This window comes from Medicago sativa, chromosome 4, assembly GCF_051527215.1.
Source record: "Medicago sativa cultivar Bolivia chromosome 4, Bolivia_mono, whole genome shotgun sequence".
NCBI classification, from domain to species: domain Eukaryota; kingdom Viridiplantae; phylum Streptophyta; class Magnoliopsida; order Fabales; family Fabaceae; genus Medicago; species Medicago sativa.
The window spans coordinates 74,272,171-74,289,703 of NC_140752.1; the positions used below are offsets into that span (position 1 = coordinate 74,272,171).

General features: G+C 34.1%; 2 protein-coding genes across 4 annotated transcripts; one reads left to right on the forward strand and one right to left on the reverse strand.

Moving 5' to 3' along the window:
- Positions 1-1,497: 1,497 nt before the first annotated feature.
- On the forward strand, positions 1,498-15,989 carry LOC146931796 (AP-5 complex subunit zeta-1). Of its 3 annotated transcripts, none has more exons than XM_085703372.1 (17): positions 1,498-1,698; positions 1,795-1,935; positions 2,032-2,123; positions 7,533-7,629; positions 9,187-9,230; positions 10,597-10,685; positions 10,935-11,026; positions 11,118-11,264; positions 12,029-12,176; positions 12,303-12,379; positions 12,675-12,746; positions 13,400-13,447; positions 13,525-13,652; positions 13,741-13,900; positions 13,977-14,187; positions 14,450-14,519; positions 15,644-15,989. In XM_085703372.1, the coding sequence occupies exons 1-16, from the start codon at positions 1,588-1,590 to the stop codon at positions 14,497-14,499; spliced, it is 1,707 nt and encodes a 568-aa protein (XP_085559498.1). In that variant the 5' UTR covers positions 1,498-1,587; the 3' UTR covers positions 14,500-14,519; positions 15,644-15,989. The 3 variants fall into 3 exon arrangements, with proteins under 3 accessions (XP_085559498.1, XP_085559499.1, XP_085559497.1); XM_085703373.1 differs by lacking the exon at positions 15,644-15,989 and adding an exon at positions 14,611-15,431; XM_085703371.1 differs by lacking the exon at positions 15,644-15,989 and having other exon boundaries at positions 14,450-15,431.
- LOC146931797 (uncharacterized) lies at positions 4,577-7,102 on the reverse strand. Its single transcript, XM_085703370.1, has 3 exons — positions 6,964-7,102; positions 5,147-6,613; positions 4,577-5,025 (listed from the first exon to the last, which is right to left on the reverse strand). The coding sequence occupies exons 2-3, from the start codon at positions 6,601-6,603 to the stop codon at positions 4,611-4,613; spliced, it is 1,872 nt and encodes a 623-aa protein (XP_085559496.1). The 5' UTR covers positions 6,604-6,613; positions 6,964-7,102; the 3' UTR covers positions 4,577-4,610.
- Positions 15,990-17,533: the final 1,544 nt, after the last annotated feature.

Here is a 17,533-nt window from a genome sequence, read left to right on the forward strand (position 1 = left end):
GGTTAGTTACTCCAAGTAGCTCTATAAATAAATCACTCTATTGCACATCACATTCATTCTTTTATCAAATCTATATTCATTCTACATGAATCTCTAAGAGTATCTCCCTCGTAAAAATCTTATTATTGCTTTCTTGCTGATCATTATGACCTTCTTCCCAACAATTTCATGATTCATAATAGTTCCTTCACTTATCATATTTAAATAAGATTTTGTCATGGTTTTTTTTTTGTAAACAGGTCATTGCAATACACAAAAAAGTTCATACTCGTGCTTAAAAGGGAAAAACATGAATGTAGGCGAAGGGTTTGCGAAGTGATGTATTTCAAAGAGCTAGTATTTATACAATTATTAGTGCAATGTGAATTAATTAAGTATAAATACAATCTTAATCGTTTAAAGAGTAGTGCTAGCAACACTCACTTTTGAACAGTCTATCTAATACTCACTCTTTTATTGGTTCAAATCATTGTGGGTCTACACATTGGAAATAGAACCCACACAAAGTGGTGGAACATACATTAATTTCATCCAATAAAAGAGTGAGTGATAGAGAGAGTGTTCAAAAGTGAGTGTTGCTAGCATTCCTCTCATTTAAAATAGACTAATGTAATATTGACTATTAACCAAAGTGTCAATGAGAACATGAGATGTATAAATCATTAAAAGTGTGTGTGGGATTGAGACTAGTTAGCTCACTAACATCAGTCTAAGTTTGCTTAACGTATCTATCATCTATTTATTCTGTTTATGAGAGAGATAAACACATGCGGTAGATTAGTGGAATCCATTTTAATAATTGAATCACATAACAAGTTCTACTATTCTTCAATTTGTGTTTTTCTCTCTTATAAATGAACTTTACTTAGAGAGTAGATAAATGGAGCAAATTCAGACTTCATTAATTTGTACGTGTTTTTTTTTTTGAAAGTGAATTTATGGAGTGTTATCATATTAATATGTACATGCTTTGTAGGAATTAATTTCTTTTATTAACTCTCGGGTTATCTAAAGATTCGATTAAGTAATAAACAAAATCTGACCAAGAATTATTTAACCAAGAAATCAAACTTGAATTCTCTAAAACAATTTGTCTTATACCTTTTTTTTTTACGAGTTTAATATTCATCCACTTTTGATGTACAAGTTTTTTACGTGTATATTCAATGATGTGTTGTCACATCAATAGATAATGTATGACACATTATTTTATGCATGCGTAAAGTTTTCACATAATAATGTATATAAATTTTAAAAAAATTGTCAAAAAAAAATTAAACTTTTTTATTAATTATTGATCTAGGAAAAATCAAGGAATTACCAAAAGAAATGTAGATACACGGGCCTAAGCCCACAAAAAAAATAGTAATCACCGTCCATATTTTCTTAATCAAAGAGAGCACGATGTACCTTTTTTATCTAGAACACAGGGAAACCATCTCGTCGTCTTGTTGACACTTGTTCTGTTACGGTCACCGTCGCAATTTTCCTTCTTCCATCTTCGTCTCTCTCACTCCAACCATTACTTCTTCGTTCGCCACACTTCAAATCGATCTCATTTCTCACACATTTCGCTTATAAGAAAGAATGTCAGAGCGTGACACTGGTTGGGATTTTCACCTCCGAACGCTATCTATCAGCGCTAGAGATTCCAACACCGCTAACGATCCCGCTTCCGATCCTACTCTTCTTCATTCCGTACATCTCTCTCTCTCTCTCTCTCTCTCTCTCTCTCCTCTATCTCTAATATGAATATAATTTTTTATTTATTATTATTGTTATTGTTTTGATTAGGTGAAGAAGCTTCATGAATTATGCAAAACCGAAAACAACGAGGATTTAGTAGCTAGGGTTTATCCGCAGATTAACAAGATTTTTCAGCGTGCCGTTGCTTCTCTTTCTCAATCTCAAACCTCCAATGGTCTTCTTTTACTTGTATGCCTTTTTTTTCCTTCTCAATAGTGAATTTATTCTAATATGTGTTTTTTGTTCAATTCAATTTGATTCTGTGTTTTGTTATTTGGTTTTCAGGCAATTCTTCAGTTTTACCTGGACTTTGGGGAGGTTGTTCTTCATGATGCTGATCCTAGCCTCAGGACCTTTTTTCGATCGTGCTTGAGCAGGTAATTATATCGTTATGTGTGCGTGCGTGAGCTGATAGAAGTTTATGTTGATTATTCAAATTTCAGTATTACATTGATTACTATTACTAAGATTGATTTTACTTAAATTTAAGATTAATCTAAACTGTCATGTACAAAACTAAGATTGAATGAACGAGTTTCAATTGACTCTCTCACTTAAGAATTAAGACACCGTAATTTTTGTCTAATTGATGAAATGGTTGTTTAAGTTCATATGCTGATCTAGCAGAGCTTGTTCTCTTGTGCGGTGATAAACTTGTTTGGTCGTTTGAGAAGAGAAACATAAGGGTTGGAGTTGAGAGATAAGGGGTTGCGAGCTCAACTCTCCACTAACATTTTTAACAACTAATTACTAACATTTGCTATTTGAAAAAAAGTGTATACCTAATCCGTCGTGAATAACGATGCTACCAAAAGTGGAGAGAAAGGAAAGGAAATGGGTGTGAAGGGCTACCGCAAGAGTTTTGGGGACTCTGACGTTTAGTGCATGTTTCATGTTTGAAATCGAAGGTTAAGGATTAAAATAAAATTTAAAGGAATAAGGCCTCGTTTGGATTGAGCTTATGAAAAATAGCTTATGTAAATAAATAATCTTTTATTTTAATTTATAAGCCCTCACTAACGAAAATTGTATCTTCATAAGCTGTTTTTTCATAAACTACTTTAAAAACTTATAAATAATACATAAAAACTTATTTATTTGCATAAGCTGTTTTATATAAGCTCTAAAATAAGCTAATCCAAACGGGCCCTAATTATTTCTGTACATCAACGTTAGAGAGAGAGTTGGGGTAGAACCTATAGTAGAAAAATGGTCGAAACTAAGCTTAAGTGGTTTGGGCATGTAGAGAGAAGACTTGTAGATTCTGTAGTAAGGAGAGTAGATCAGATGACGAGTAGTTAATCACTAGAGGCAGAGGAAGACCTAGAAAAACTAGTAAGAGAAATATCTAGAGATTAATATGAGTTGGATCGAAATATGGTATATGATAGAACATTATGACGTCGTTTGGTCCATGTATCTGACCCCACTTAGTGGGATAAGGCTTGCTTGTTGTATATTATTCTGAATATGTGAAACACTTGTCAATACCGTTTGCAAAAACTCAAACCAAGCTCAAAATGTATTTTAATTATGAATTGGAAGTGCAGATTGCACAATATGTTACAGAAATCCATAAGTTAAAAATACTTGCAAGAATCTAAATTTTCATAACCTGTTTTAGACCTTCTATTGGAGCAAGATCACTAGGCTCAATCAAACATAACATCTAGTGGTTGATAATATATGATAATGAACATTAGCAGAAGACTTGAAATATATCAAAGAAATATGGAAAGCAACTCTTTGCCGTTGTTGTTCCTTCACACCGCCATTACTGAGAAACAAGAGCAGGAGAGGTGTGAACCACAGGTCAGGGAGTCTTGATGATTTGTTGGGCATGAGAGAATCTGGAAAATTTAACCTACTCGGTCTCAATCAGGATTCGTGATAATGTTCACCCCTAAAATTGTGTGAAAAGTTATTCCACTAGAACTTGCCCCATCTTTCCTGACCAGCCAAACAGTAATTAAGAGGGGAGTTTTTTAATTTTACGTCTGAAATGTTTATCCCCCAAAGTACTACCGTACAAACCACATCCTAAGAAAGTTGTTTTCCCCTACCTCCGCCTACTCTTATTTGAGGCTGTCATCACAAATGTTGGATTTATCATTCTATTGAATTATTTGCAATGTTTTACAAATCGAGAGTTTACCTCAACTCGTTTTACCTAGGTAAACTCGACTCGTAAACTCGACTCGTAAACTCGACTCGTAAACTCGTACGAGTTTACCTAAAATTGAAATTTTATATAATTTATTATACGCATAACATAGGTAAGCTAATATAATATTGTAAAAAGATCAATAGTTCAAAATATGACATAATTATAAATGAAAAGTTAGCATACAAAATCATAAGTTTTATAAGTCTTTAACCCATCCCAAAAAGCAAGTTTCATAAGTTTCTAAACTTGAGAATAAAACTATCCAAAAAACAAACTAGCTAATTTCTTCAAAAGGTCAATCTTCTAAAGTTCCATAAGATCATTTTCATCTATGTCTTCATCTCCATCTACATCAAATTCTTCTCCATGTGATAAAGAGTCTTCAATATCAGAACCAGACACATGACTTGCACTCACTTGAACATTGGGCAGCTGCACATTCTCACCACCATCATTATGATCAGTGCTAGTTAGAAACTCATCATCAGATTCAATATCAACAAATTCAAATGGTTCCCTCTTTCTTGTTTCTCTCCTTGTTAACCTCATATTGGCCATCACATAAACCAAATCATTGCAACCGGTTCCTTTTTTTTGTATGAACCTTGAAAAACATAACATAACTAAATTTAAAAACTATAAACTACAGTAATATATGAATGTAAAAAGTAAAAACTATAAAGAAATTCAAGCCATTTTATTCAATTACCATTTCAAATGCACTCCAATTACGTTCACATCCAGAAGAGCTACATGTCAAGCTTAAAATTCGAATAGCAAACCTCTTTAGCTCTGGTGTATAATCTCCATACATCTCCCACCATTGTCCTGGATCCATCTCTGCCCTAGCTTTGTTTGCATACTCGGAACCAAAAAGAGGCCCTCTAGAAAAATGAAAGTCTGCAAGTTGCGAATTTATCTTGGCCCTCTCTGCAGCATCACTTACCAACTTTGATATTACCGAAAATAGTCCATTTTTAATGTCAATATCATTACCTTTAAAATTAGGGCCAAAGTGAATTTGGGGATTAAGATAATATCCAGCTGCATGTAATGGCCTATAGAGCTGACCCATCCAACGTTGATCAATAATTTTACATACAGGTTCATAACTACAATAAAAATAAATAACAATGAACTATGACATAAAATTTATCAAACAGTACCAACTTAAACTATCACAAATATAATAATAAAAGTTTAAACAAGACAAATTATGTAAACTTAACTTACCATTTTTGAACATTGTTGAAGTTGTTTTGAATTTGTTTTTTGCAAGCATCCATCGCCTCATAAATGTAACCCATGGCGGGTTTTTCTTCCGAATCCACTAAATGAAGCACATTCATTAGAGGAGCTGCAGTTTTGAGGCATACACCAATATTCTTCCAAAAACGTTGATCCAAGATACCAGATGCTATTTTTTTCCCCTCTTCTGTAGTTGCAAACCTGCTAGATTTCCAATCATTCGAGTCAAACATATTAATCAACGATGCTTTGAGATCATTGAGACATCCAATAGTCAAATATGCAGTGGCAAATCTTGTCAAAGCAGGCCTAATCAAATCCCTCCCATTTGTGAACTTCCTCACCATGGTAATTAGCATGGTTCTATTGTAGATATAAGTAGTGAACTTTCTTGCATTCTTTATAGTGACATTGTGAATTATCATCTCTTTTTCAAAATCCTCAAGTATCAAATCGATACAATGGGCAGCACAAGGAGTCCAGAACAACTTTGTTCGCTTCAGCATCAACAATTCCCCACCAGCTTTGAAATTTGCAGCATTATCGGTGACAACTTGGATCACATTATCCTCTCCAACAGCATCAACAGCATCATCTAACATCTTAAAAACTTTATCAGCTGTTTTGGAAATATCAGAAGTGTCCAATGAATATAGAAAAACTGTCCCCTTAGGACTGTTCACCATAAAGTTGCAAATTGAACGTCTTTTCCTATCTGTCCACCCATCAGACATGATTGAACAACCAGTTGTCTTCCACTCTTCCTTATATGTGTCAACAATTTCATTAGTTTTATCCACTGCTCTTACCAATAATTTATCATTCATATCACGATAAGAAGGAGGTTTGTAGTCAGGTCCATATTTTCCAATTGCCACACACATTTTTGCAAATGCTGGATTTTTTATACAGTTAAATGCAATCGCACTTGTGTAGAAAAACTCTGCAACAGCATCATCTGCCTCCACCTTTAAGGGTTTTTTAGCAATAGCATCAATTTTGGTTTGAGTCCCGGAAGCGGTAGCTTTCCCCTTTCCTTTTTGCTGAGGCTGAGAGACTTCAAATGCCAGATTTTCAGTTACATTACCCTGAGCAATTTCAGCCATTTTTCGTTTCTTCTCTGCTGCCTCTTCAAGAGCTGCAACCCATTTCAACATTTCCATTTTCGCTTCATCTGACACTAGTGCACAAGGTCCAGAATCATCACTAGTTCCCGCAAGATGATGCTTGAATCTATAAATTCCACCAGAGATGACTTTTGCGCAAAAACTACATTTAACTTTCCTAGCATCACCATGAACATCTGTTCCATATTTCCACCCAATATCAGTCCTATTACCCCTAATATTTTTCCTCCCTCTTCCTCTAAATGAAGAAGATGATCCACATGCACTTATGTTCCTTTCAAGTCCACCACCATTACCATTCTCAGAAGAAGCCATAGTTGTGAACCTAGAAACCAAACATAACCTAATTTAAATAACAAACTTTAACAAGCTTCTGAATATTAACAAACAGCAATCATTTATTTAGAAAAACACTACAAGCAGTAATAACACCGTTATTTAGAAAAAATGCACATTCACCAATTCACGAGATGCCTAAACCAGTAACAGTGTAACACCGCTATTTAGAAAAAAATGCAATCTATGATTCTATGTTAATACTTAATAGAAATAGAAACAGAAATAGAAACCTGATGATTAAAACCCTAACAACTATTTACAAAAGATGCCTTTTGAAGCTTTGATGATAAAAGAAACAATAAAGGAAAGGAAAAAGAGAGTCTGAATTTGAAGTACCTTTTGAAGTTTGAAGCTCTGTTTTTTCGTTCAAACTTCAAACAAACAAGATTATATGCCTTCTAATCTTAACGTTCTCTACAACAGCTGACAACAAACACCACCACGGCACCACCACAACCTAACGTTTCGGCCGTCGGAATCGGAGTTTCGACCGTCGGAATCAGAATTTCTTGTTTTCCATCGGAAACCTAACGTTTCATTGCTCCCCTGTTCTTGAGGACTCAGAGAAAATGAGATGAAAAGTTTCACTTCAGTAAGTTGAAACGTGTTGTAAAACTAGAAAGTAGAAATGTTTCATTTGGGCTTGAAAATAATGGGCCAAAAAAATGGGCCATCTTTAAAAAAAAAAAAAGTAGGATTAAACTCGTAAAAACGGTAAACTCGCCCGAGTTTACACGAGTTTACTACGTGTTAACTCGGTCAAACTCGTCAAACTTTACGATTTTACCAGAAATCGAGTTTACCTCCGAGTTAACACGTTTTTGGCACCTAAACACGTAAACTCGGTAAACTCGCCGAGTTGACACGCGATTTGTAAAACATTGATTATTTGTATCCTGTTTCAGGGAGTTTGCTGATCCTGTCGTCGCAGAAGCAATGATTGAATTTCTCATTATCAACAAGAAGAGAATTTTAACTTCCTTCCCTAACTTAATGCCTCAGGTATAACCTATGATTTGCTGCACTGACGATTATGAAGAGTGTAACATGTAATAAAAAAAATTAATAATTTATTGACTATATTTTCGTAGGTTGTGTTTGCGAGTTTGGAGGGGAAGGGATGGGAGGGTTTTGGATAAAAGGAAGGATTAAGTGAAAAGAATGACGGGGTTTGGGAAAGGAGGGCTTTGGGGGGTTTAGTTTTCTTCATAATACCACATCTCCCTATTTTGGAGGAACTAAAAAATAGTATTGGAGGAGGGGATATATATTCAAATTCAATTTATGTTTTTATAATATTCTTAAAAGGGTTAATTATGTTTCTAGTCCCTATAAAATAGCGACCTTGTAAGTTTAGTCCCTACTTAATTTTAATAGCATTTTTAGTCCCTAATTTTGTTTTTCTGCACTGAGTATTAGTCCCTACTCAATTCAAATTTGTTTAATTTATGCTTAAACTCTTAAATTTATGAACAATTTTTTGCAGACATGTTTAGAACATTACTAAAAGTTCGTCCGCAAAAAATTATCGCAAAATTTGATTTCTACATCCAAATTTTATTACTTTTTATCTTTAACTTTTGTCGTTTTAAAAAATTCATATTTAATTCATTTCATGTCAGAAAATTCTAAATTTTAGTAAACGAACCTTTCATAGTGTTCTAATCTTGTCTCAAAAAAATCGTTCAAAAATTTAAGAGTTTAAGGATAATTAATCAAACTTTGTTTTAGCAGGGACCAAAATTATAAGTAAATTTTTTTTTATAGGGACTAAAAATGCTATTAAAATTAAGTAGGGACTAAACTTACAAGGTCGCTATTTTATAGGGACTAGAAACATAATTAACCCTTCTTAAAATTAAAAATATATTAACTATAAGCACTAATTTATCATTCTCTAAAAAAATACTCTTTCAAATAATGTGAAAGACTTCTCAATTTATCCCTATATTTCCCACCCCCAAAAGCCTCCCCTCCCCTCCAAACTTGCAAACAAAGCCTTAAGGTAGAATCTTTTGTTTAAACTATTATTTTTATGTATTAAATTGATTGATAGGTAACCCGGTTAGTTATAAAGTTAAAACTAGTTAGTTGTAGGAGAAAATTGGCAATGGGCTATGTTGCATAGGTACATGTACAGTGCAGGTGCGGGTACAAGAATATGTCATTTTAATTTAAAATAAAATTTAGGTACGGGTATGTCAATAAAAAAATTTAAAAGAAAAATAGAGGTAGAGAATTTGTTTAAAGAAAATAGAGGTAGAGAATTTGTATAAAGAAAATAGAGGTAGAGAATTTATAGAGGTAGAAAAATTTGTATAAAGAAAATAGAGGTGGAGAATTTATATAAATAATATAGGGATAGACACTTTATGCACATAATAATAAGGGACAAGTAGGAAAAGGAAACTAGTATAGGCACTTGTTTGAATTTGAATTGAAAAACCAAGGAGAAAAATTAAACACGAGGCCACAGTTAGGACCCTCATTTGATATATATGGGATGCATAGTGACAGTGACTTTCTATTGGATTTCATCTATGTTTGTTCTATTTGCAGTTTTTTCCATTGTTGTTAAAGCTGATAGCTTGGAATGGTGAAAGGTATGTACTTTTTTACTTGGATTGGTTTTGGGGGTGGGGTAAAGGGAACCAAGATAATTCTTTTTTCTGGCATATTCTGGAAACAGTTAATATCATCTATAGGTGATTGTGTGCTCCCAAATCTTGAAATGCATAAGGATTTCTTTTCTTTCTATTTTCTTATTCAAACATTAATTTAAAACTAGTATCAACAACAGGGGTGACAAAACTTGAAACTATACACCGTACAAGGTTGGTAAATATTGAAAAGGAAATCTGTTTAGTTGCTTATTGCAAAAAATTTGAAGTTGACGATTTTCAAGAAAGATTTGTCAAAAAATAATGATTTTCAAGAAATATATCATCGCTGCTTAATGGAATCAAATATAATTGGTTCTTGGTTTCATGGTTTCTTTTTACTTCTAATTAATATTACACGGTTTAGTAGCTATTTCTTTATGGAGGTCTTTGTTTGACATTTTCTGAGAGGGTAAGGTGTGTCCCAGGACCTTGGACGAGGTTTTGAGGACCAAGTTTGTTGGTTTTGGTAGAAGTACAAAAGGCAGAATTTGTGTTTAGGTGATATCGTTTAGAAGAGTTTTACCCTTTGAAGCATGGGTACCTGTAAAACGGTGAAGTACTCGTACAGGGTACTTACCCGGTACCGGTACATGTATGGTACTGGTCTAGTACTCCATTTTTCCTCATACTTTCATTGCTAATGAAATTTGTGGCTTCTTCTATACTAGTGTAATAATGTAATATTATTATGTATGTGAGTTTCTTTGTTGTTGTAACCAAACACAATTTGAATTTTTTGAACTTTTATTGTGAATTAAATAGTTTCGCTCTCTTGTTATATTGCATATGAAAACTCATTTTTTAAATGGGCGGTACCGGTATCGCACCTATGCCTGTGCATCCTAGGTTTTTTTCCCTTGCATATATACTAATGGACAGGATAAGTTTCTGTATTGATTTTTTTGTTTTCTTTTGTTTGTGTTTTCATTCTTTAGGAGGATATCTCTTCGTATTTTATTGCCTTCATCTTTTTATCTCAACGAAGTTATTCGTTCATCTGAAAAATCAGGAAAAGTATTTCGCTTTTCTAGCTTACTAAATGTTTGTACTTGAAGTCTTGAACTATTTTTCGCTTACCATCTATTAGGAGCTAAAATTTCTTAATTCTGAGGCAGCTTGCGTTGGAATAAGTTTAGTATTTGACATTTGTATAAGGTCCTAATTCCTCGTACCTACATTTGACCTGTTTTTTTCCTTTTTATGGCATAGATATCTCACATGACTTGCATTATGTTGGATTGTGGTGTTAGAGTATTCCTAATAGACAGGGGATATTGCCTGAATATTTTTTTAACTACTCTTGCAGACTAGAGAAACAAATTTTAAAAGCCTTTCCGGGATTGATGTCACCTGGGTCATTTATTCCATTGTTTCCGTCTTTACTAGACTTGCCTAGTAAGTTAAAGTTATACGACCATTTATGTCTTGTGTACCATTTCATGTGTTAGAAAAGATCAATACATGTTTGAATATATGAAAATTATCTTAGTATGTGTTAGTAACAGGCCCCTAATCAAATTACTTGGATGCCAATTGTATTAAGCTTTAGAACTTCAGGATATAATGATAATTGATAATCTATTTCTTCTTATGTCCTTTAACAATAACTTAATCAATTCAACATTCTGTGCCGATCTTTCCTAGTTTTGGTAGTAGCATTGGAGAAGGTGGAAAAAAGCTCTGGACCATTAATTGGAAGCAGCATTGCTTCAATTCAGAAAAATACGGCTCCTAAGGTTATCTCCGATGCTTTGAATTTGTGCGAAGTCCATCCACAGTTGCATTTGTGCACAATAATATAAGTGAACTTAATTAGTTTTTATTTAGATGCTACTTGCCCTTATGGATGAAGCATATACTGGTTCGACGATAGAAGATGGTGGAGGAGATTTTGAATCTGAGGATAGCAGTGCAATCGATGTGACTGATCCTTTGTTCCTTGAGATCTTAAAGGATGAAAATGATGGTATCGCTGTATGTTTACCTTTAATCTTGTTATTCACCACTCTCAGTCCAATTTGTTTTGATTGTCACTTTGAAGATCAAAATTCAAGTTGTTACACATTTTTTCCTAAGCCGTTGTGTTTACCCCTTGTCAATAGTCACTTAGCACTAAAGTATTTATAAAATGTTCACTATCACTAATAAATAATAATACTTTCACTCCTCACACACACACACACACACACACTTTTTCAAGCATCTACACTTTTAAAGGTTAATATCCACCCCTGATAATGAGTCCTCTTACATGAACATGGGACACTCACTCAACTCTAAATTACCCACATGGCATCTCTTATTTTTATTCTTCTCATTTTCCAAATTCAAGTTCAAATGGTTGATTATCCCAACATATTAAATTCAAATTAAATCCCTGGTAATTTTTAGTTTTTATATTTAAAGTTTATTCTCTGAAGTTTAATTTTCTTTGCATAATTTTTTGGAAAATAAAATAAACACCAACAAACTAAAGTTTGAATTTGTATCATGTATATATGCATAATATATTTGAATATAATCTACACACATAAGATATTTATTTACTAAATAATTTTAACATTAAAGTTTGATTGAAAGAAAACCATGTACGGGATAGACTTGTGTTACTAATAATTTTAACATATTAGGAGTCTCCTAATATGTTTGATATTATAACTCCATTACAGTTCAAGGTTATTGTTTTTGGGATGTGAAGCTTAACTTATAATATTCAAGTAAATTCTATTTTATGTTAGGAACGGCCCTGGTCTTCACCAGTGATGACCACAATATTACAGACTGCAGCAAGTAATCCTTACTCTGATAGGCTGAAAGCGGTACTCCACCTGACACCTCGTCTTCTTGATGTCTACTTTTCCATAGCGTTGCGCGATGTAAATGATTGTAAGTTTTGTTAATACATATGCTTATTTGACTTGGCATTAGTGTGTTATCTTGAAAAGTTTATTGTGAAGAAATATTCATCACCTGGCGTTGTTGACATTTCCCCATTCTTTTAAACAATTTCAGCTTTGATCTGTGCCTTGCTTCCCCTGCTTATGTCAAGATTTGCAACAATATTTCCAGACAAAATATTCTCTTATGAGGTATCAATTATATCTTGTAAAAACTGTGAATGCTATGCTTGAGTAGTTGGTCAGCGTATGCGGAAAGTCAATGCAAAATAGTCAAATATTAATTAACTGTTTTCCTATTCTATTGTTAATGCCTTCCGTAGTAAGGTTGCACCTTTCTGTGCATCAAAGCATTAACTTTTGGGACACCTTTACCTTTGCCTAACTTGATATTGTTATAAATTACAAATTTTAAATTTTGCTTTTGTGACTTAAGTTGCTGTTTCATACCCATTGCTTTGCATTCTAAGTTCTCTTGTGCTTTTAGGTTCATAAGCGGCTTTTGGAGTTCATACTCTCCACATTTCAGCGCTACCCAAACTTCATTGCCCTCTTAAAGGTATCTTTCTGACACTACCGTTCTAATTTTTTATTTCACATGCAGTTCAACTTTTAGTTAGTGATCAGCAATTCAGCGTGTATTTACCTGAGGACAAATAGCAAGATCATTAATTTTGTGAACATAGATTAGGCTATGTGACAACTTGTTGATTTTTTTTGTTGAAGGGCACCACTAATACATCCGATTGATGCCATTTAAAGTTGTATTCATTTTTTGTATTTTGAAATACTGTTTTATTTGTCACTTTTGTGCTGTGATTTTATAGCATTTGATGATTTTTTGTTTTAGAACACTATGGTTTTTGTCAAGAACTAACTAATTCATAAAATCTTAAGCTGTTAGACTATGGCTCATGTCAAGAAACAACTCTCCCGAGAACTTAAGTTGCAAGGCAAAAGCTAATGAATGATTTTATATTTAATATGCATCAATCATCATCATTTGAGATCCATATGGGCTTGAAGAACTGATGATGCACAAGCATTCTCTAACTTTTGCCAAAATTCAATCTTTACAAGAATGGGGGCAACAAGGATCAGATCTTGATCGTTTAGTTATATAAGCCCTCATACCATGTCAAGAACTAGCCCTTTAGAACTGAAGAAGTTCATGTATGACTTTATATATAATATCTCATGAATTCGTTGCAGAAACCTATAATGGACAGACTTGGAGAAGCTTATGACAGCCCAGACAAGGTTAGTCGAGAACCATTTTAACTAAATGTGGGAATGATGCAACTATCTTCGATTTAAAATCATTGAATTTTCATTAGACAGAATTGGCATTGCAATTATGTTGGGCCATTGGAGAGCATGGTGGTGGTGGTGGCTCTCACAAAGATGAAGCCCGTGAACTTTTTGAGAGTTTAGAACTTCTTCTGTATGAAAACCTTTCCTCAAGGTATGATGTAGCACAAACCTTGCTCATTCCAGTTCTGGGAGATTTAATGGGTAGTTGTTTGATGAATAATCTTTTGTTTACTTGGAAGTCGCCTGGGCATGGCACAGGAGGTATCCCTTAGTTCTGATAAGGATACCTACAGAAGGTCATCACAGTCCAGGCTTATGTGTTTTGTTGTGACGGCCATTGCAAAGCTTGCTACGCATCATCGTGAATTACTACCAAGAGCACGTGTATCTTTGGGCAAGGTATCTCTGTTTGAAAGGGAAAAACATCAGAGGTCATTAACGAAATTATTTTTCTAATTAAGGATGTACTTTTCAGGTTGCTCGGTCTCGAATTTCTGACATGAGAGTTTGGAGGCGTGCATGTGATTTCCTGGGTTTGATGAAAGACCCTGCTATATGTTCATCCATATTAGGGCCTTCACGATCTTCACAAGGTACCACACAGAAAATTGGGAGCATAAACTGGAATGAAGGTGCAACAAAGATGACCGCGCATATTCCATTTTACATTCTAGGTGAACAAGAAGGTAAACGATATTTCGCTCCCTCTCTGTTATTCATGTATCTCTGCACACTCGTATTTAAGAATGCACATGAAGAAAATAATGATATTTTATTTTCCAACTCCCTTACACGCATGAACTTGCTCTTGTTCTGACCTATTTCTGCATGTGATTTTACTTGTACCAGTCCGAATTTTGGTGCTTGAGATAAACCAGATCCTTGCTACTAATTTTTTTCCTTTTGTTAAAATGTGTTGCTTACTTCTGGATTGCTTTCTCGTTACAGGACCACCTTTTCATGATTTCTCTTTCTCTGATATCCTTTCAAGAAGATGATGGAAGCAAGATTTTACTAGGTCTTTTGTTTTCTTGTCTCATTAATTATTATATTATTATTATTTTATCTGTACATCAATTAAACCCTACTATTATTGTCACCAACCTTAGTTAAGAGAGGAGTTTGGATCATCTCCTTCCTCTCATGCACAAAAAGACAGTTTTAGAGAAAGATAGTGGAGAGATAGAGTGGTGGAAGTTCCCTCCTTTCAGGCGTATCCCAACACAACAACTCAATTTTGGTGATGGGACTCTTCATAATCACAATGCCACACAACAAAACAATTCAAGTTCCCATGGATTGTGCCTTACATCAATGACTTTTATCCACTACATGATTCATACAATCAATCAACTAAGACCGGTTTGAACCAACCATCCAAATTGGAAGGGTTGGGATTGAGACATAGTTTAGACTTGGCATACTGCTCCAACATCCTAATCATTTTCAAGGTTCAAGCAAGACATACAAGCCTTTAGCTTTAATTAAGCTTAATATCCTTTGGAGCTCAAAGCTTTATCATTCCAACAACGACATCAAAACACAAAAATAACAACAAAAAGAGCTAGTGCATGGTAAGATCATGGAGATCTTCAAAAACAAAATAGTGAGGCAAATGATGCTCCCTTATCCGAAAGCTATTCAAGATAGCCAGGCACAGGAGCACCACATATCTGCTAAGGTAGGCTCAAATTGCATGGAGGCTGCAAAATAATGGTCCGATGGAAAGGCATAGTGTGACTGAGATTTACCTTGCGATTTGAACAAATTGTGTTCAACATGAAAACCAGTGTTGTCACCACAACCTCAACCTGTTATTGTCAAGATAGTTAGATGGACAAATTTGTTTCTTGTTTCTTTGCTAGATAGAAAATAATAATATATTTGAATATCAATGCATATTTCAAGGTGAGACAATGGACTACTTCGACACCTCTTGCCATGCCCACCCCAACTTTGGTAGATATGTTGGTCTGTTAATAACAAAAAAAAATGCATGAAATGCGTTGATTGGCAAGTGATCAAATGGTCTGCAAAATGTAGCAACATTATATATAAAGAAACATAAAATCTAATAAAAAATAAAAAGGAACTCGACGTGCTAACTTGTCATGTCTCACTTTTGCTCCAATTTCTTGATAGGTTATATAGGACAGGTCAAGATAAGCCGGAGGGTTATGCATCTCAACTCGTCCCCAAAAAAGGCGAGTTAAATAGATTAATCTGGCACAATCTATTTTGCTACCTCTACATGTATAGGGCACCTTCTATTTTGGTTATGGTGGTGCAGTCAACAAAGCCTTATTTTAAAGCTTATGAGAATATTTAACTTTGATAAATGGGATTGATACTCAGTCTGAAATTTGTAATTGAAGAGTCTTTGTATCCTACTAATGTTTAGCGATTCTATAAACAATATTTTAATATAGCAAACAAAATAGCATTAAGAAAAAATGAAAGGGTTTTTTCAACCCAATACAAATACAAAGTACTACATATTGAGGTAGCATCAAGTTAAGCAAAATAAGCTTACTCAAAATGGTGACAATCAAAGAAAACATTCAAAAATCAAAAGGACAATGATGTTGGTAGAATTGAATTAAAAAGGACAATGATGTAGTAATACACTCTAGATTATATACGTATCACTCATAAAAAGACATTAATCATTAGAGACCCTAATTCAAGAAAACACACATTTCTCCAATATAACTCACCATAGATGTCACACCAAAATCGAACTTCTATACCAGTAACATCTTTTTTAGCCCTCAGGGAAAAGGGTTTTGTTAATTCGGAGTTCGGTCGGAAGGTAAGTAAAGTTTGACTAAAAATTGGTCAACACGGCAATAGAACTCATGTTCTACAATTCGATATTGGTGGAGTTCATTAGCCATACTTGAGCCTAATTACTTAACCATACTTGAGCCTAATTGCTTGGTTACTATACCAATAACATTAGCCACACAAATGAGAAAATGAGACAAGTATGAGCGTGGAGGCTATTGTGCACGACTCTCTTTATCTCTCATTACTTTATTTGCTTCTCTTGTACCTCTGTTGGTTCTCTTCTTTGTCACCGTCAAACCATTCTTTCACCACCGTTCTCAACATAACGTTTATCATTTGTCTTCAAATCAATTCTTCATTTTAGTTTTTTTTTTTTTTTTTTAATATAAAAGCAATTAGGGTGAGGTGATGGTGCCCTAATTCAATGTAATGAAGACCTACAAACTTAAATTAAACATACAAATAATATTTACCTTTACCTACCAGCCAGGGACGGATCCAAGATTAATTTTTTGGTGTGGCTAAAATAATAATATCGAAAAAAAGGTTGCTCAATGAAATTAAACACTATACTATTTCTTTCAAAATAAAAGTTAGTAATTTTATTTAGGCAAATTTTATTAGTATATGTCTATTTATAACTCTAACAATTGTTAATTGAGACAAAATAAGCCGTCAACTTCCTCTAACACTTAATTTTTATAGACATTCTTCATATGTAAAAAAAAAAAAAAAAGGAGAATTTTGGTGTGGCTATATGAATTGCATCCGTCCCTGCCTTCCTCCTGTGACATCCCACCACCACTACACTCCTTTTGTCCTTGTCGGCAGCGTAAGCCTCCATCCTTCCTCAAAATCACCCCACTTTCACACTCATTGGTTGCTCCTGTTGATGTAAATGAAATCCATGGTATACGTACCAGTTTTGTTGGATAAATATGCACACCACATATCCACGCAGGTATCTGGTAAATAACAACAAAAGTTTACCACGTCCATTTCACTCTCAATTTAACAAAGCTTAATTATCAAGTACGGATATATGCAAATATGTGTATCGTTAAATCTGCTTTTGTCTTCATTAATTAACCGATAGTTGAAATATCCGTTTATTTTAACCGTAAATATTCTTTAAGCTACCTACGACATACTCGTGGCGGATTTTATCCGCGGATACCTGCAATACGATTATCTTTTTTTCATCCCTAATTGCTCATCTTTGTCTCTCTTCTCAGCGTCCCA